The sequence below is a fragment of the Bos indicus genome, chromosome 21 (assembly GCF_029378745.1).
Source record: "Bos indicus isolate NIAB-ARS_2022 breed Sahiwal x Tharparkar chromosome 21, NIAB-ARS_B.indTharparkar_mat_pri_1.0, whole genome shotgun sequence".
Taxonomy (NCBI): Eukaryota; Metazoa; Chordata; class Mammalia; order Artiodactyla; family Bovidae; genus Bos; species Bos indicus.
The window spans coordinates 70,030,557-70,049,820 of record NC_091780.1 but is presented as its reverse complement, the minus strand read 5'-3'; the positions used below and the strand labels follow the sequence as shown (position 1 = coordinate 70,049,820).

Genomic DNA, 19,264 nt, shown 5'->3' with positions numbered 1-19,264 from the left:
GGCATGTAAGATTGCTCCATGTGTTTTTGTGGCTTGACAGCTTATTTACATTTTATTAACTTTTTTTGTGATAGCTTCATCTGTATATAACTGATACATAAAATACCTGCATATATTTAATGCATACATGACTTTGGACATGTGCACACACCGTGAAACCATCGCTGCAATCAAAGTATAGCCATATCCATCGCCTCTGGAAGTCTGCCTTTGGGCTCATTGTTTGGGAAGCCTGTGTGTGTGAAGCAGACTTAACATGAGATTGTCTCTCTGACGAATGTTGAGGCACACGGTGCAGTTATTAACTGCAGGCACCGTGTCACATGGAGGTTCCTGGAATTTAACTCATTTTGCATAACTGGAGCTACACCCATTGAAACAAAGGAATAAAAGAATGTCACTACAGAAATCAATGAAACATGGGGACTTCCCTAGTGGTCAAGTGGCTAAGACTGTGCTTCCAGTGTAGGGGGTGCGGATTCAGTTCCTTGCAAGGGAACTAATTTTATATGCTGCTCCATGAGGCCAAAAAAATCAGTGAAACTAAGATAAAAAGATAGAAAAAAAAGGAACAAAGTAACTGCAAGACAGATAGAAAACTACTGACAGTGTGCACAGTGATGAAAGGATCAGTTCACCAAAAGCAGCTTGTTCCTTTTATTGCACAATACTATTCCAGTATCTTGATGCACTACAATTGACTAATTCACTCACCTACTGAGGAAAGTGAAGAGGAACTAAAGAGCCTCTTGATGAAAGTGAAAGAGGAGAGTGAGAAAGTTGGCTTAAAGCTCAACATTCAGAAAACGAAGATCATGGCATCTGTTCCCATCACTTCATGGGAAATAGATGGGGAAACAGTGGAAACAGTGGCAGACTTTATTTTGGGGGGCTCCAAAATCACTGCAGATGGTGACTGCAGCCACGAAATTAAAAGACGCTTACCCCTTGGAAGGAAAGTTATGAACAACCTAGACAGCATATTAAAAAGCAGAGACAGTACTTTGCCAACAAAGGTCCGTCTAGTCAAGGCTATGGTTGCCATTCACGGGGTCACAAAGGGTCAGACACGACTGAGCGACTGAACTAAACTGAACTGAACTGAAGAATATCCTGGTTCCTTCCAAGTCTGGGCAAATATGAATAAAGTATCCATAAACATTTATCACCTCTAAGTATCTGTGTGCAGGTTCTAAGGAGGACGTGAGTTTCAGCTCATTTGGATAAATATCTAGGAGTGCAATTGCTGAGTAGTGTAGTGAGGTCACATTTAGATTGTTAAGAAATTGCTAGACTATCTTCCAAACTGGCTACACTGCTTTGCATTCCCTCCAAGAGTGGATGAGAGTTCCTATTGCTCTACATCCTCACCAGCACTTGGAAATGTCAGGTTCTCGTTCTTCGTTCCCAGACTCTCACCTTTCTGAAGTTACGCGGCGGTGGCTTAATCTGCATCTAGCCATTGCGTTTAGCCATGTGTTCAGTCATTGTGGTTTAATCTGCATCTCTGATGACAGGTGAGGTGGAGCATCCTGTCACGTGCTTAGGTGTGTCTGTAAGTCTTCTCTGGGGAGAGGTCTGCGCAGATCTTCTGCTCGTTTATAAGGCAGGGTGTTTGTGCCTCTGTTGTTGGGTTTTAACCATGCTCTGCCCATTTTGGAATCAAGCCCTTTATCAACCATGAGTTTTGCGTGTCTCTACCCTTTTGTGGCCCATCTTTTCATTCTCCTGACCATGTCTTTCACAGGCAGACATGTTTCTTTTTTTAATATAAATGTATTTATTTTAATTGGAGGCTAATTACTTTACAATATTGTTTTGGTTTTGCCAGACATTGACATGGATCCGCCATGGGTGTACATGTGTTCCCCATCCTGAACCCCCTCCCACCTCCCTCCCCATCCCATCCCTCTGGGTCATCCCAGTGCACCAGCCCCGAGCACCCTGTCTCATGCATCAAACCTGGACTGGAGATTCATTTCACATATGATAATATACATGTTTCAATGCCATTCTCCCCAGACACGTTTCAATTCAATCAAGTTCAGCTAATGAATTTTTGTTTTTCACTAAGTGGGCATTTGGTATTGGGTCTAAAACTCACTGCCCAAACCACAGTCATCTAGGTATTCTGTTATTTGCTATAAAATTTCTAGTGTATAAAACGAAATGTAGCTTTGTCTTTTGCATGTAGGTCAATGAGTTAATTCTGTGACAGTGTTAGGTTTACATTTTGTGCAGGTGGATGGCACTGTTTCAGCACTGTTTGTTTGAGAAGACTACCCCTTGAGCATTCAGCTTCCCCAGTGGCTCAGCAGCAAAGAATGTGCCTACGATGCAGTAAACACAGGAGATGCAGGTTTGATCCCTGGGTCAGGAAAATCCCCTGGAGGAGGGCATGGCAACCTGCCCCAGTATTCTTGTCTGGAGAATCCCATAGACAGAGGAGCCTGGCAGGCCACAGTCTGTAGGATCGCAAAGAGCTGGACACAACTGAAGGGACTTAGCATAGCGTGCAGCCCCATTAAACGACCTTAGCTCCGGTCCAGAGCTTGGAGGTAGACCTGGGTGGGGAGAGGTCACCCCTCACCCGGGTTCCTTAGCTGATTATATAATGTCCTGCCGCTGAAGGGGCTGTGCAATCAGATGGCTTGAATCATCCAGAGAAATATTATTTCTGAGAGAATTCTGCACACGAACTGATAAGAAGACGTAAGGGTGGAATTAAGTCACTCTGGGACATGCAAGATCTCCAAAAATTTCACCCCAGACACCCTCTCTCAGGAAGCTAAAGCAGACAGCCCTCAGAGCAGAACCCTCCTCACAGGCTCCCCGGGGTCTGCAGTCCAAGCATTCACACACAGTGCCCAACGCACTGAGAGGCCAACCAAACTAAAACGTCGGAGTTTGGAGCAGAGAGAGGTTTATTGCAGGGCCATGCGGGCAGAAGAGGTGGCTCATGTCCTAAGAAGCCCTGACCTCCCCATTTCGGCAGCAGAGGGGAGGCGTTGTGGGGGACTGATCAGTTGTGCACAGTCCTCTGATGCATGGGTGAGCGGCAGTGTGGAGGTGTCACGGGGTGGACACTGCTGGCCTTGGGCTCCAGGTGGCTGCAACTCTGTTCATGATCATCATGGGCATCAGGTCGGCCCTGGGCTCCAGGAGGAGACGGTGTGGAGGTGTCACGGGGTGGACACTGCCGGCCTTGGGCTCCAGGTGGCTGCAACTCTGTTCATGATCATCATGGGCATCAGGTCAGCCCTGGGCTCCAGGAGGAGACAGTGTGGAGGTGTCACGGGGTGGACACTGCCGGCCTTGGGCTCCAGGTGGCTGCAACTCTGTTCATGATCATCATGGGCATCAGATCAGCCCTGGGCTCCAGGAGGCTGCAGTGTGGAGGTGTCACAGGGATGGACATTGTCGGCCCTGGGCTCCAGGAGGTGGCAGTGTGGAGGTGTCACGGGGTGGACCCTGTCAGCCCTGGGCTCCAGGAGGCTGCAACTCTGCTCATGATCTTCATGGTCATCAGGTTTGCTTGGTGCTCGTGCTCATGCCACTTTGAGGTAAAAATTATTTTTGAGCTGCAAGCAATTAAAAAAGCAAACATAAGAAAACTCTCCACTGCCCATCTTCTACCAGGAAGGGCAGGGCGATTCCTCAGAGTACAGCAGGGCTTTGTCAACCAGAGGCCACTGGACGGTGTGCAGGGCAAGCCTGACTCATGTGTCCCCCGCACCCCGTGCCCCACCTGCCTTCCTGAGTGCCCCACTCCAGGAGATCAAAGTCCCCTTCCTCTGCCTTGTCACTTGTCTAGAGCTCAGGTCCTCTGTCGAGTCTGTGGAAGCCCGTGCTACCATGCTGTGGTATCAACACGAGTGCCGTGTGTGTGCGTGTCTGCACGTGTGTGCTCACGTGTGCATGTCTGTGCAAGCATGTGTGCCTGTGTGTGTGCATGCATGCGTGCGAGCATGTTCCTAACCTTCTGGCTGCTCTCCCAGTCGATCTGTCCTGCAGAGTCACAGGGCCCAGCCAGGGAACCCCATGTAGGTGGGGCTCTTCCCACCCCACAAGAGCAAGCCCCTCCCCAGACCTGAAGGCCACTAGCAGTCTGTGGAAGGAGGCAGCCCTGGGCCCTGAACCAAGAGAGGGAGTCAGCTTCAGCCTCCCCTGCATTTCCCTACAGCTGGTGCTTCCAACAAGCTGACCCACCCACAGCCCAGGAGGAGGGGGTCAGAGACCACCTGAGGATCGCAGTGGGCAGGTGGGGGAGGCAGGGAGGAGTCCAGAACCTGCTGCCCCCCACCCCGGGGAGATGCTGGGGTCTGGCCGGGAGCTGACCCCAGAGGGAACCATGGGCGGCCTGGTGGGATCTCCTGAGCATACCACACGGGCATCAGCTCAGGAAGATGGCCCACTCCAGCCTCAGGGGCCGACGCTGAAGGGGGCGGCCACCCCTCCCGGAGCCCCTTCAGGGCTTTTAGAACCTTCTGTTTTGTGGAGTCAGATGGACATGATTCCACATGTTGCTTCCAGGTGACCCTGGGGGTGACATGTGAGGGGACCTGCAGGCCGTCCATAAGGCCAGGACAGGCCGAGGCTGCTCTGGGGTCCAAGGCTGGTGAGGACAGCCTGGAAATTGAGTCAAGAGGCACCACATCACTGGTACAGTTGCCAGGGAGATGGGGGTTCAGAAGGGAAAATACATGTTCTGTGCCCCTGGAGGTCACACCTTGGGGGGGGGGTCACATCCAGGGTCACACAGGGGTCACTCAGAGAGGGAAACCTATGTTCTGTACACCTGCAGGTCACGCCTGGCAGGGCGGGGGGGGGGCATGTTCAGGGTCACACCGGGGTCACAGCAGACAGATGCTGGGGTTCAGATAAGTATCTCAGTTAAAGAGGAGGGCTGCCCTCATGGGGTGCCCGGGAGTTTGGTTCCTGGTTGCTCTCACATACCACAGACGCCCAGTTCCCTCATACGGAGCGGGTGGCATCGGCGTCCACCTTGGGCACACCCGCCCTCGTGTGACCCTGCAGGTCACCTCCAGGTTACCTGTAACACCCAGTGCAGTGTCACAGCTGGTAGGGTGCCAGCGTGCGGCCAGTCCAGACCTCCTTTTCGGAACTTTCTGGATTCCCTTTTCGAATATGTTTTTAATCCACAGTTGGTTGTACGAGAGAATGCAGAAGGCCTGCTGTACTGGCTTGATCAGCAGAGAGCCTTTTGATGGGTCTCCACTCTTCATTGAGCGGTCCCCACCCCCACCAGCTGCAGGGCAGGGTCTCAGCTTCTGTATGAGGACCCAGGCCCGGCCAGGGTACCATGGGGGCCGCAGATGCACAGGTCGCCCGGTGGTCACTTTTCATGTATGGATCCCGCTGAGCACCCCGGACTCCGACAAGTCATACAGTGGTCGACACGGGTCACTCCCAGAGGCGGAGGGCCGGATGCACGGGAGAATCTGTGCTCAAGGGGCGGGGAGTGAGGCTGGAGGAACCACTGGAGGCCTTCCACAGGGGTCTCACGAACATTCTCACTCACTACACTCTGGACCAGGATGTGCTGAGACATGAACTGACTGGAATCCCGGCCTGACATAAGCACGCACTCTGTCCAGGGATGCAACCACCAGCCGGGGACACCCATCACCCCCACAGGAAGCAGCCCAGGACGCAGCCCCCTCCCTGTGGGCCAGACCTGCAGGACTCAGACCTCCATCTCTAGCGACAGCCCCGGAAGCCCTGCCCCACGGTGACGTCCCCCCATGGCCCAGGCTTCATCAACACCCCATGGCTTCCTGGGCTTTGTCCTCGCTTCCCACTGAGGACCAAGCAGAGAAAGCTGGACAGGAGGTGGCCCAACCTTCACACTGGGGTCCATATCTTGTCAGCTGTCCAGCTTCCCCAGCCCTGAATCCCCCATCAGGACCCCTGAGGGCCTCTTTTTCCTATAGAGAAGCTTTCCACACACAGAAAATATTTTAATCTGCTAACATACATGATTGCATGCTAAAACACTTAAGTTGTGTCAAAGTCTTTGCAACACTATGGACTGTAGCCCTCCAGTCTCATCTGTCCGTGGGACTCTCCAGGCAAGAGTACTGGAGTGGGTTGCCGTGCCCTCCTCCAGGGGACCTTCCTGACCCAGGCCTCGAGCCTGTGTCTTGCGTGTCCTGCACTGGCAGGCGGTCGTTCATTTCTAGTGCCACCTGAGAAGCCCCAACCTGCTATCATGCACACTGTGTGCTAAGGATGCTACAGGCCCTCACACGCACACAATGCTGCTCGCACACCGTTAACAAGTCATCCAAGCACACAAAGGAAAGCCGTCGAGCAGCCACTCCCACGCAGCCCAAGCCCTGGCTGCAGCGGCTCGGAAGAAGCAGCCTCTGCTTTTCCCCTTAAAACATCCCCAGTGCTTCAGGAGACAGATCTCCTCACAGCAGCTCAGGGTCACAATAACGAACAGCCCCAGCATATCCTGAGACGTGATGCAAACAGGGACAGAGATGAAGCTGGCAGAGCAGCCTGGGCAGGGGAGGGAGTTGCCAGCAGACCAGCAGACAAGAAGGGAGATGGGGTGAGGGGGCAGCCGCCAAGCAGCCTCGTGGGCAGGCAGGGTCCTGCTTGACTGCAGCCCGGACGCTCGAGGAGGACCTCGCACGATTGGTCACACAGCCGAGGATGCAGGCAGCCCTGGAGGGCATCCACAGCACACACGAAGAAAGCCAGGCTCCCTCAGAGACTCTGAGTGGGTGCTCCCACCCCCAGGGCTGAGCAGCCTCCGGACAGATGATCCACAGCCTCCCCAGGGCCACCTCACCTGCCGGCACCCCACCTCCGCTTATTCCATCAGCCTTTGACTTCCTGAGAGGCATCAGTCCCCACTGAAGGGCCTCGAGGGGCTTCTGTTTCCTGGGTTAAACCTGGATGTGCACAAGAACGAAAAGTCCTTCCAGAAACAGAACCTGAGGGTGGGACAGGCACCGTGCTCTGTCCTGGGAACAGCGGCCATCGGGATCTGGGATGGCAGGTGTGAGGCCCTGTACCCGGCAGCCATGGGGCAGCCAGGAAGGAGGTACAGAAAAGAGGGTTCACAGGGGTCGGGTCACACAGGTGCCTTTACAGCAGGTTGAGTCAAGAATGAGCCAGGTCCCACACACGTTGGGGACTCACCACTGGGCTGAGGGACACCTGAAAGGCTGACTCCTCTGCTGTGACATCCCGGTTGGGACCCAGCCGCCAGGAACACCTCAAAGCCTCTCTCTGCTCTCAGAACCGCAAGGTGGCTTTTTCTCAAAGCAGACCCAGACTTCACCATGCAGGTTCGCAATGTTGCAACACTAAGTAAATGGCCAGCCTCACCAGCTCCCTCCAGTAAAAGGGTTTGTCTAGAAAGAATGGGACCTCGAGAACCGGGCTGTGCACACTGTGTGGATGTGATAAAGCCCAGGCCTTGAGCACCCACATCCCATTGTCACCTGTCACCAGCCACAGCAGCTTGCCCCAGCTGCTTGGAGACAGAAATGTCCTGCAGGGATTCCCAAGAGGGACAGACCCTCCTCACGAAACCCCCAGCAGCAGGGGGCCAGGAGGAGGGAAGCAGCACCCTCAGTGCCCTGGACCACGTGGCAGTTTGTCCCCCAGAAACCTGGGCGACAGGTGGGTGGACCCCACGGGCCTGACCCTCTGAGCCCAGACATTGTCAGGCCTTTTTCCAGACTCATCACTTGTGGTGAGCTGAGCAGGTCACGATTTATGTGGTTTGTGAGCAATGCAGGCGCCTGTGAGTACAGCTTGCAGGGCCAGTGACCAGAGGCCAGGATGCTGACACAGATCCAGACCCGCCTTCCACGGCCCCTCCCCACGGTGCTGGCCAGGTTGGGGGGCAGGCCCGAAGCAGCACAGCAGGCACGCTGCCCACCAAGCATGGAGGAGGGGCACCCTGCCCCCCGCACACAGCGCATCTGGGGTGGGGGCTATGGGGGCTCTGAAATTCCGTACCCCAGGCCTAACACAGGCCATCAGACAGCACAGCCACACTGTCCAGGGTGGCCCAGGAACCCAGAGGGCTGGGAGGCCCAGAGGTTCAGGTGCGGGGCCCAGGCCCCGGGCTGCGGTGCAGCAACAGGCGTGATGCCTGCAGACGGTGAAGGCCCGTGACACTGGGGTGCCCACCGCTCCCCTGGGTCCCGGAGCCTCTCTCACCCACCTCCACACAGATACCCACACCAAGCACCTCAGCTGCATCTGGACTCCCCCAGGCCCTCTGAGGCAGAAAACACCCAGAAGAAAAGGGAACTTCAGGAAGCAAGTTGTGCCACCAGGTTTCAATCCACTTTGCAAGTTTGCAGGACTGGGGGAAGGGAGTTCACACCTCTGGGGGCCAAGTCACAAGTGCTAGGGAGCAGGGCTGCAGACACAGCGCACAGACCCCAGGAGCTACATGTGTCTGGGGCCAGACCAGGGAAGGGGCCCGGAGCCCCAGGCTGCAGGGGAGCCCCCTCCACAGTCCCCACCATGGGTGAGTGGGGACCCCGAGGACGAGCGCACAGGGACAGGAATGAGCGCCCTGGAGGGAGACCGGCCTCGGGACCCCCAGAGGTGCAGAAGCAGCTGAGCAGGCTGGGGGAGGAAGCTGCGCCCGGTCACAGTACCAGACGAGCGCAGGGACGGAACCCGGGCAGGGGGCACCACATCAAGAGTGCTGCTGCCTGGGGCTGGGGAGCTCGAGGTGGAGGTGGAGGGGGGGACGGGAGGAGGGGGTGCTGCCGAGCCCTCGAGGAGCAAGACAGGCTGTGGACAGGAGGGGAGTGCTGCACGTGACCAGGGGCTCTGGAGGCCCGGGCTGGGCAGGCATGAGGACCAGCCAGGACAGAAGGAGGGTCTGATCTGAGGACCAGGGAAGGGAGAGGACCCCAGGGCAGTGACGGCTCCAGGACAGGCCGGTGGAGCCGGCACAGGTCTCAGGGCAGGACCACGTGTGGGGACTGGGGGTCCCAACTGGGCTGGGGCCGAGCACAGCAGCAGAGCCAGGGGCAGGGCTGCAGGGCCGGCCAGGCTCTGTGTCCACAGCGGGCAGCACAAGGCTGAGCCCACAGCTCCCCAGGACACAGGGGCCTGACCAGAGCCCAGGGCCTGAGGACCAGCAGCGGGAGCTGGAGAGAGGCAGGTGACCCGAAAAGTGGAGGCAGCAAGGGGCCAGAGGAAGATGTGGGTGGAGGGACAGAGAAGAGCAGAGAGCAAAGGCAGGACCTCCGCCAGGAGGGGCCCGGATGGACAGAGCTCCTTCGGGGGGTTGCCCGGAGGCCGTGTGGGCACCTGGCAAGTCCAGGGACCAGAGCTGAACCCAGGAAATAAAGGAGTGAGGAGTGGAGCTGGGTGGGGCTGAGGGCTCCCGGAGGGGCCAGAGGGGCAGGAGAGGCTGAGGGGGCAGCCCAGGGACAGGGGGCAGTGAGGCTGCAGGTGAGCAGGGGCTGGGAGGGCAGGGGGCCCCTAGAGATCTGGGGGAGCAGGCACAGCTTGTGGGTGAGCAGGGGTTAGGAGGGCAGGGAGCCCCTGGTGTTTGGGGGAGCAGGTACAGCTTTTGGGGGTGAGCAGGGGCTGGGAGGACTGGGGGATCCCCAGTGCTTTGGGGGAACAGGTACAGCTTGTGAGGGTGAGCAGGGGCTGGGAAGGCAGAGGGAGCCCCTGGTGCTTTGGGGGAGCAGGTACAGCTTTTGGGGGTGAGCAGGGGCTGGGAGGACTGGGGGAGTCCCCAGTGCTTTGGGGGAGCAGGTACAGCTTGTGAGGGTGAGCAGGGGCTGGGAGGGCAGGGGGAGCCCCTGGTGCTTTGGGGGAGCAGGTACAGCTTTTGGGGGTGAGCAGGGGCTGGGAGGGCAGGGGGGCCCCTTGTGCTTTGGGGGAGCAGGTACAGCTTGTGAGGGTGAGCAGGGGCTGGGAGGGCAGGGGGCCCCTGGTGTTTGGGGGAGCAGGTACAGCTTTTGAGGGTGAGCAGGGGCTGGGAGGACAAGGGGTCCCTGGTGCTTTGGGGGAGCAGGTACAGCTTGTGAGGGTGAGCAGGGGCTGGGAGGGCAGGGGGAGCCCTGGTGTTTGGGGGAGCATGTACAACTTTTGGGGGTGAGCAGGGGCTGGGAGGGCAGGGGGAGCCCCTGGTGCTTTGGGGGAGCAGGTACAGCTTTTGGGGGTGAGCAGGGGCTGGGAGGACTGGGGGAGTCCCCAGTGCTTTGGGGGAGCAGGTACAGCTTGTGAGGGTGAGCAGGGGCTGGGAGGGCAGGGGGAGCCCCTGGTGCTTTGGGGGAGCAGGTACAGCTTTTGGGGGTGAGCAGGGGCTGGGAGGGCAGGGGGGCCCCTTGTGCTTTGGGGGAGCAGGTACAGCTTGTGAGGGTGAGCAGGGGCTGGGAGGGCAGGGGGCCCCTGGTGTTTGGGGGAGCAGGTACAGCTTTTGGGGGTGAGCAGGGGCTGGGAGGACTGGGGGAGTCCCCAGTGCTTTGGGGGAGCAGGTACAGCTTGTGAGGGTGAGCAGGGGCTGGGAGGGCAGGGGGAGCCCTGGTGTTTGGGGGAGCAGGTATAGGTTATGAGGGTGAGCAGGGGCTGGGAGGACAGGGGGTCCCTGGTGCTTTGGGGGAGCAGGTACAGCTTGTGAGGGTGAGCAGGGGTTGGAAGGGCAGGGGGAGCCCTGGTGTTTGGGGGAGCATGTACAGCTTTTGGGGGTGAGCAGGGGCTGGGAGGACAAGGGGTCCCTGGTGGTTTGGGGGAGCAGGTACAGCTTGTGAGGGTGAGCAGGGGCTGGGAGGGCAGGGGGCCCCTGGTGTTTGGGGGAGCATGTACAGCTTTTGGGGGTGAGCAGGGGCTGGGAGGGCAGGGGGAGCCCTGGTGTTTGGGGGAGCAGGTATAGGTTATGAGGGTGAGCAGGGGCTGGGAGGACAGGGGGTCCCTGGTGCTTTGGGGGAGCAGGTACAGCTTGTGAGGGTGAGCAGGGGTTGGAAGGGCAGGGGGAGCCCTGGTGTTTGGGGGAGCATGTACAGCTTTTGGGGGTGAGCAGGGGCTGGGAGGACAAGGGGTCCCTGGTGCTTTGGGGGAGCAGGTACAGCTTGTGAGGGTGAGCAGGGGCTGGGAGGGCAGGGGGAGCCCCCAGTGCTTTGGGGGAACAGGTACAGGTTATGAGGGTGAGCCCGGGCTGGGAGGGCAGGGGTTATCTCAAGAGCTTTATGGGAGCAGGTAGAGCTTCCTACCTGCTACCTACCTGATGGTGGGCAGCAGCTGAGAGGACAGGGGGCAACCCAGAGTTTGGGGGCAGCAGGAATGGCTTGTGAGGGTAAGCAAGGGGCTGGGAGGACAGGGGGAGTCTCTGGTGTTTGGGGGAGCAGTTACAACTTGTTGGGGTGAGCAGGGGCTGAGAGGACAGGGTGTATCCCTGGTGCTTTGGGGGAGCAGGTACAGCCTGTGAGGGTGAGCAGGGGCTGGGAAGATGGGGGAGCCCTGGTGAGTTGGGGGAGCAGGTACAGCTTATGGGTGAGCAGGCTTTGGAGGACTTGGTGTGCCCCTGGTGTTTGGGGGAGCAGGTACAGGTTATGAGGGTGATCCGGAGGCTGGGAGGGCAGGGGTTACCTCAAGAGCTTTAGGGGAGCAGGTAGAGCTTCTGAGGGTGAGCAGGGGGCTGAAACGACAAGGGGCAACCCCAGAGCTTTGGGGGAGCAGGTATGGCTTGTGAGGGTGAGCAGGGGCTGGTGGGACAGGGAGTCCCCTGGTGCTTTGGGGGAGCAGGTACAGGTTATGAGGGTGAGCAGGGGTCTGGGAGGACAGGGGGACGCCTGGCGCTCAGGGAGCAGTAGAACTTCTAGGGGTGAAAGCTGCAGGGAGGGCAGGGGACTCTCTGGGGTGTCTCAGGGGACAAGGTGGAGATTGCACAGGTGAACCGGGCTCTGGGAACGAGCAGCTGGCCAGCTAGTGCTGAGGTCGGAGGCAGAGGGTCTGAGCCAAAGGGCGCCCTTTTGGTGGAGGGTCGGGGACAGCAAGGCCACGTGCAGAGGAAAATGAAGGATGCTCTGGCCTGAAGTGGGAGGCCTTCCCGATGAGAGCAGGCGGCCTCCATTCATAGGCCCGGGGTTCCCATCGTGTTGCAGCCATCTCTGGGGACTCAGGATGGATGGGGGTCGGCCAAGGCAAGGGGCAGCTGCCAGGACAGAGGACAAGGCTGGAGTACATGAGGCTGTTCCTCGAGGTCTCAGACGGGCAGGGCCCGGGGGGCTGACCAGGCTCTTCCTCGAGGTCTCAGATGAGGCTGCAGGCCCACGGAGCTGAGCAGGGTCTGGGGACAGCCCGGTTAGACGAGCTGCGGCCCGTGGAGCCGCCCGGTGCTGGAGGTGCAGGCAGGGCCCAAGCAAGGCCCCCACGGTGCTAAGTGCAGGGTGCGCCCAGGAAGGTCAGGGCCTAGACGGTCTGGTGAGGAGGAGCCGGGCGGCCAGGAGCGTGGAGCAGGGGCCGAGGGCCAATCAGGGGAACCAGGTGAGGGACGGGGCCAGAGACACACCTTTGGGAGCCTGGTTGAACCAGGGTTGGAAGGGGACAATCAAGGAGGAGACCTCAGGGACAGGGTCCAGGACCGGGGCAGGATGTGAGCCCAGAGCACCTGTGCGCAGAGCTGGCCCGGAAGTCACGGGCCTGCAGGGCTGAGGCCAGGCCGGACGGGGGCCGGGGGCAGAGCAGGGCGAGGGGGACAGGCTCCTCCAGGCTGAGGGAACAGGGGCCAAAGGAAGGGCCAGGCGCCCACAGGAGGGAAGGGGCCCTGGGCTCTGATCCAGGAGGCCACACTCACCGACCCAAGCTGTGTCCAGACACCCCAACTGCAGTACAGAGAGCCGGGTGGCCACCATGCCGGCCGGTCATCAGACCCTGGAAGCAGGTGGTGGCTGGGCTCGGAAGTGCCCCAGGCCTGGGCTCCTGAGGTCCTGCTGGACCCAGCATTCACCCAGCCTCCTCTTTCACAGCCTCCACCACAGCCCCGAAAGTCTACCCTCTGGCATCCAGCTGCGGAGACACATCCAGCTCCACCGTGACCCTGGGCTGCCTGGTCTCCAGCTACATGCCCGAGCCGGTGACCGTGACCTGGAACTCGGGTGCCCTGAAGAGTGGCGTGCACACCTTCCCGGCCGTCCGGCAGTCCTCTGGGCTGTACTCTCTCAGCAGCATGGTGACTGTGCCCGCCAGCACCTCAGAAACCCAGACCTTCACCTGCAACGTAGCCCACCCGGCCAGCAGCACCAAGGTGGACAAGGCTGTCACTGCAAGGCGTCCAGTCCCGACGACGCCAAAGACAACTATCCCTCCTGGAAAACCCACAACCCCAAGTATGTGAATCCCACACTCCTGCCTGCAGGGGCCTCAGCCCAGGGGTGCTGTGAACCAGGCCCAGCGTGTCAGGGGAGGCCCTGTCTGTCTCTCTCTCCTGAAGGTCTCACAGGCTTGGGGAGGGGTGTTGGACTTTCCACGATGTCCAGGCTGCTGCAGGCTGGATGACGCCTCGGCCCCTGGCCCCACAGAGGCGGGCCCTCGGCTCGGACTACCAAAACTTGTCCCTGCCCTAAGCCCAGACCACAGCTTCCTGCCCCTGGTAACCCCCGGTCTGCTCTCTCTGCAGAGTCTGAAGTTGAAAAGACACCCTGCCAGTGTTCCAAATGCCCAGGTAAGTCAGCTGGCTTCATCCTCTGTCTGACACTGGCGAACAGCACTCAGGGCAGCCGGGTGGAGGACGCGGGTCCAAAGGAGGTTTCCCAGGTGCAGAACCCCCACCATGCTTTCTCACCAACCACAGAACCTCTGGGAGGACTGTCTGTCTTCATCTTCCCACCGAAACCCAAGGACACCCTCACAATCTCGGGAACGCCCGAGGTCACGTGTGTGGTGGTGGACGTGGGCCAGGATGACCCCGAGGTGCAGTTCTCCTGGTTCGTGGACGACGTGGAGGTGCACACGGCCAGGACGAAGCCGAGAGAGGAGCAGTTCAACAGCACCTACCGCGTGGTCAGCGCCCTGCGCATCCAGCACCAGGACTGGCTGCAGGGAAAGGAGTTCAAGTGCAAGGTCAACAACAAAGGCCTCCCGGCCCCCATTGTGAGGACCATCTCCAGGACCAAAGGTGGGCCAGGTGGACGGGACCAGGAGGGTCCCGTGGGCCAATCAGAGTGACCGCTGGGCGGGACCGGGAGGGTCCCGTGGGCCAATAAGAGTGACCGCTGGACGGGACCGGGAGGGTCCCGTGGGCCAATCAGAGTGACCGCTGGACGGGACCGGGGCCCCGTGGGCCAATCAGAGTGACCGCTGGACGGGACCGGGAGGGTCCCGTGGGCCAATCAGAGTGACCGCTGTGCTAACAGCCTTGCCTGTCCCCACAGGGCAGGCCCGGGAGCCGCAGGTGTATGTCCTGGCCCCACCCCGGGAAGAGCTCAGCAAAAGCACGCTCAGCCTCACCTGCCTGATCACCGGTTTCTACCCAGAAGAGATAGACGTGGAGTGGCAGAGAAATGGGCAGCCTGAGTCGGAGGACAAGTACCACACGACCGCACCCCAGCTGGATGCTGACGGCTCCTACTTCCTGTACAGCAAGCTCAGGGTGAACAAGAGCAGCTGGCAGGAAGGAGACCACTACACGTGTGCAGTGATGCACGAAGCTTTACGGAATCACTACAAAGAGAAGTCCATCTCGAGGTCTCCGGGTAAATGAGCCTCGCGCCGCTGATCTAGTGGACGTTCCCTCATCCACCCACCCCTCCCCCCACCCCGGGCTCCAGGTCCAGCCAGGACGCCCTAGCCCCTCCCTGTGTGCATTCCTCCTGGGCCGCCGTGAATAAAGCACCCAGGCCGCCCTGGGACCCTGCAACGCTGTGCTGGTTCTTTCCGAGGCAGAGCCCTGGTGGCCGCCAGGCCTACGGGGGTGAGCTGAGCCGACTCTGGGCCACTTTGTTCAGCATCTGTGGGGGAGCTGACCCCACTCCGGGCCAGACACACAGTGAGTGGGTCCAGCAGGCCACCTGGGGGCTGCCCGAGGCCACAGAGGGGCTTGGCCAGAGGCGCACCTCCACGGCCCCCTCCAGCCACCACCTGCTGGGCCGGCCTCTGGACAGGAACCGGGGAAGCCCCCGAGACCCTCAGGGATTGAGGCCCAATGCTTCCCGCCTCTGCTCCAGCCCACGCTGTGGGGCAGGGCCACATCCTTGTCCCCAGGCCCCTGTCCTTGGGTGTCCAGAGTCCTTGTGTCCACTCTGGGCCTGCCTGGAGCCACGCATGGCCGGGGGGTGGCCCTGCTTCACCCTCAGGCTCCCAAGGTCAGGCCTCGCCCTCCCTCGGCCAGGAGGCTCTGCCCGGCTCTCCCTGCCCAGGGCCAGGCCTGTGCGCCCATGGGGAGGTCATCCCTGTGCCTGAAAGGGGCCCAGGCCAGGAGCCCTGAATGTCCAGGGCAGGGACCTAGCTGCTCCCTGCAGACACGGAGCCCAGAGCCACAGACAACAAGCCCCAGCCCCGCACGCACACGAGACAGCCCACACCAAGCCTCCTCCACACGGACTCAGGTGTGCATCCGCACATGAGCACACTTCACCCCGTCACACCCACACGCCTGCACACACTCAGGTCTCGCACTCGGGGACCCATGGGGTGACCCCACGGGCCCAGACCAGAGCTGGGTCTTGTGAGCCCTCCCTGTGGACACCAGCTGGGCCCCACCCTCCAGCGCCCATGGGCTGCTCAGTGGCCCTTTCCCACACTGACCACACTGACCAGGTCAGACATCCGTTCCTTGCCTCCCCTGGAGCACCCACGCCCCTCCCTAGCAGGCTGAGATCCCCCCTCAGCCCCTCGTCCTGGCAGCCTCACCCCTCGGGCACAGCACCCCTCAGGCCCGGTGCTGTCAGCCCTCCCTCCCCGGGGGCAGGGCCCAGGAACGTGCGCTCTGCTGACCCTCCCAGCTCCAGGCCTGGCCCCCAGGGCATAGGAGGCCAGGAACTGAGCCTCTGTCCTGTGGGGAGGTAGGGTCAGGGCCCCAGCTCAGGGCACAGCTCAGGATGGGAGCAGGACCCCACAGGCCAGGCCCAGATAGCAGCCAGGGCTGGAGGGGTTGGGTCTGGGGCTGGGCCCCAGAGACTGACCTCAGGTGACCCCTGCCTGGCCCATGGGGAGATCACGCCACCTTCACCCCACCCAGAGGGAGCCCTGCCCTACCCCAGTGACCCTGCCCAGCCCTCCGTGGGCAGACACAGCACTGACCACCCCTCCCTGTGCAGACCTGCTGCTGGAGGAGGAGATCTGTGCGGACGACCTGGATGGGGAGCTGGACGGGCTCTGGACGACTATCTCCATCTTCATCACACTCTTCCTGCTCAGCGTCTGCTACAGCGCCACCGTGACCCTCTTCAAGGTGGGAGGCCACCCTGCTGGCTCTCGGGCCCCCTCTGTCCCCAGAATCCCAGCAGAGTCCCTCAGTGTCCTTCACTGCCCTTCACTGTCCACTCACTCTCTACTCACAGCCCTGGGGGAGGCCCACGTGGGGTCCAGTCTCTGCTCACCCTGTCCCCCCACAGGTGAAATGGATCTTCTCCTCGGCGGTGGAGCTGAAGAGGACGATCGTCCCCGACTACAGAAACATGCTCGGGCAGGGCGCCTAGAGCTCCTGTGGGTGGAGTCCAGGGTCGCCCAGACCCAACTGGACCGCGTCCATCATCTTGTGCTGCTCAGCCTGCGCCAGGCCTGCTCCTTCGCGCTCTGACCTAGCCAACCTCTAACCTCTCACCCAGCCTCACCCACATCTGCACTCTGACCTTGTGGCCATGGCAACCTGCCCCACCCCCCAAGACCCGAGTGGAAAACAGGTGGTGACCCCACTGAGCTGATGGACGCTGAAGGCCTCTGGGAAGCCTGTAAGACACCAATGGGCTGCAAGTCCTGGACCAGGAACACACAGGTCAGAGTTCAGTTCTGCCTGGAGGAGCAGGAGGCTGGGTCCAGGGCGGTGTGCACAGGGCACCCGCATGTTGTCCAGGCCTGGATTCAGACCACAGGTCCGTGGGGGAGGCCCCTGTGTCAGATCCTTGGGAACAGCTGTCTGCAGGGGCCCAGCCTCCCAGCAGGGAAGCTCCTGGGAGGACCACTAACAGTTACTCAGGCCACCTCCACCGAGGACGCTGCTGTGAGCAGGCCTGGGCCCACGGCTGCTGCAGGAGCCCTGGTGGGGAAAGGGTGACGTCCAGCCAGACGGACCGCCTGGAGAGGGGCCTGCTGACCGGTTCCCAGTGGACAGAGCTGGAGAGGCTCCCAGAATACAGAACGGCAGGGCAGCCAGTCCATCCGGCGGCCAACAGCCTGACACGTCCCGCAGGAGCTTGGCCTGCACCAAGGGCAGGGGTGAGAGGCGAGACCAGAGACCCACAGAGGCCCAGCCCCAGGCCCCGGGGCCCCACCTCGCCTCACAGTACAGACTCTCCCGTCGTTGCAGAAATGTGCATGGGCGTCTCTGGATGGGAGGCGCTGCCCCTAAGACTGGAAGGAAGGACCACAGTCTCAGAGCTTGGGAAGCTTCTTCTGCCTAATGTGGGGGCCTGTTCTTTCTCTTTGCTGTCTCTTTATCTCTTTAATGACAATAAAGCATCTTTACTTCACCTAGCTCACTGGCCCGTCTCCGTATTTGACACACCTTCTCCCTTTGAGGAGTCCACAGCCAGGCTGCCCCACTCCCACTGGCCCCTGGGCTTCCTGCCCCCATTCATCTGCACTTAGGGTCCCTGGTCCCATCCCTACCTGACCCATGGGTGCCTGACTCCCACCTGCTACCCACCCCTAGGGCTCCACTCCGCCTCCCAGGCAGAGGCCAGCCTGAAGCCAGGGGAGCCACAGACAAGCGCCCCGTGCTGGGTGGTCAGCACAGGAGGCTGTAACAAAGACCGCGGGAGGCTGGACCACGGGCGGCGCCGCTCACCCCTGGAGCCTGGGACCCCGGATCCAGGAGCACAGGGCCGGCTCCTGCTGAGGCCTGTCTCCATGGGGTGCAGACGCCGTGTCCTCACGGGGGCACCCCTCTGTGCCTGTCTCTGTCCTCACCTCCTCTTAGAGGGTCTCCAGTCAGACTGGACGAGGGCCCACCCTGGGACCCCAGTTCACCCTCATCACCTCTTCAGAGACGCCACCTCCAGAAGCAGTGATGCTTGAGGTCTGGGGGTCAGGGCTGCAAGACTTGAATTTGGGGTCACAATTCTGCCCCGAACAGGCGGGTTGATGCCAGAAACCCAGAGCAGGAGGGGACACCAGTGAAGGCGGGCCAGGGGGGGCAGCTGGGGGAGGGGTGTCAAACCCCTGACCTGGTTCAGTGCTCAGGACACAGTCAGTGGGAAGGACCTCAGAGGGCGCTGGGGACACCATGCTCAGCCTGGCTGCACAGAGGTGATGGCTGTGCCACAGGAAAAGCAGGAGGGGCCCAGGGCTCCAGAGAGGGGCCAGGAAGGGTGGCCACCCGCATGAGATGAGGCCGCTGTGTCCGTCAGCCGGCCTGGGTGCAGGATGTAGTCAGGACTCCATCCTCACAGACACCAGGGACCAAGGAGACTGGACACTCCCCGAGGGAGGAGGAGGATCGTGCTCAGGGACAGTTCCAAGTGGGGGCCCAGGCCTGGGAGGGTGCTGGCCGTGCTGGGCTCTCTTCGGAGGGCATTTTCGGGGAGTTGGGTCATCATGGGGGCATGCCAGTGTTTGCCCAAGCCTTTCGGGGGAAAGGGAGGTCCTGCTGCTGGACAGCCCAGGCCTGGGCCCAGCAACACCAGCTCCAGACAGAGAGCTGCCATCATGTCAGCATGACCGCATCACCCCAAGGCCCTCGGAGGTGCTGATCCAGGCTCCTGTGGGTAGAGGGACAGACAGGGGACTTCACACATCACTCAGAGGACCAGACGTAAGACTGGGTACTGGGAGGGGGCCAGCAGGATGGCCATGGGGTGGACACCATGGTCCAGGAAGCCATCTGGCCCTGGGGGACCCAACCAGGCAGGGTGAGCCTGGGGTTCCCTCTGTCTGCTGGTTCTTGGGGTTGCCCACACTCTGCTTTTCCCACACACTAGCCATCTAACCAAGATGCTGACCATCCAATCGGCCGTCCAGCCTGCCCAGCCCTGGGTCCTGCCCCTCAAGTCCATCTCCCAGACCAACAAATGACCTCTAGCTGGCCTGTTGTAGCCATGAATTCTGGGAAACAAACTCACTCAGAAGGACACAAACCCGCCTCCCC

The 19,264-nt window shown here is 60.4% G+C and overlaps 1 gene segment (V, D, J or C); it reads left to right on the top strand.

Moving 5' to 3' along the window:
• Window positions 1-8,413: 8,413 nt before the first annotated feature.
• Window positions 8,414-16,759, top strand: LOC139178335 (Ig gamma chain C region-like). The segment is given in 6 exon segments: window positions 8,414-8,524; window positions 12,990-13,349; window positions 13,640-13,684; window positions 13,814-14,137; window positions 14,394-14,714; window positions 16,278-16,759. Coding segments are annotated over 6 exon segments (1,536 nt in total).
• The last annotated feature ends 2,505 nt before the right edge of the window (window positions 16,760-19,264 follow it).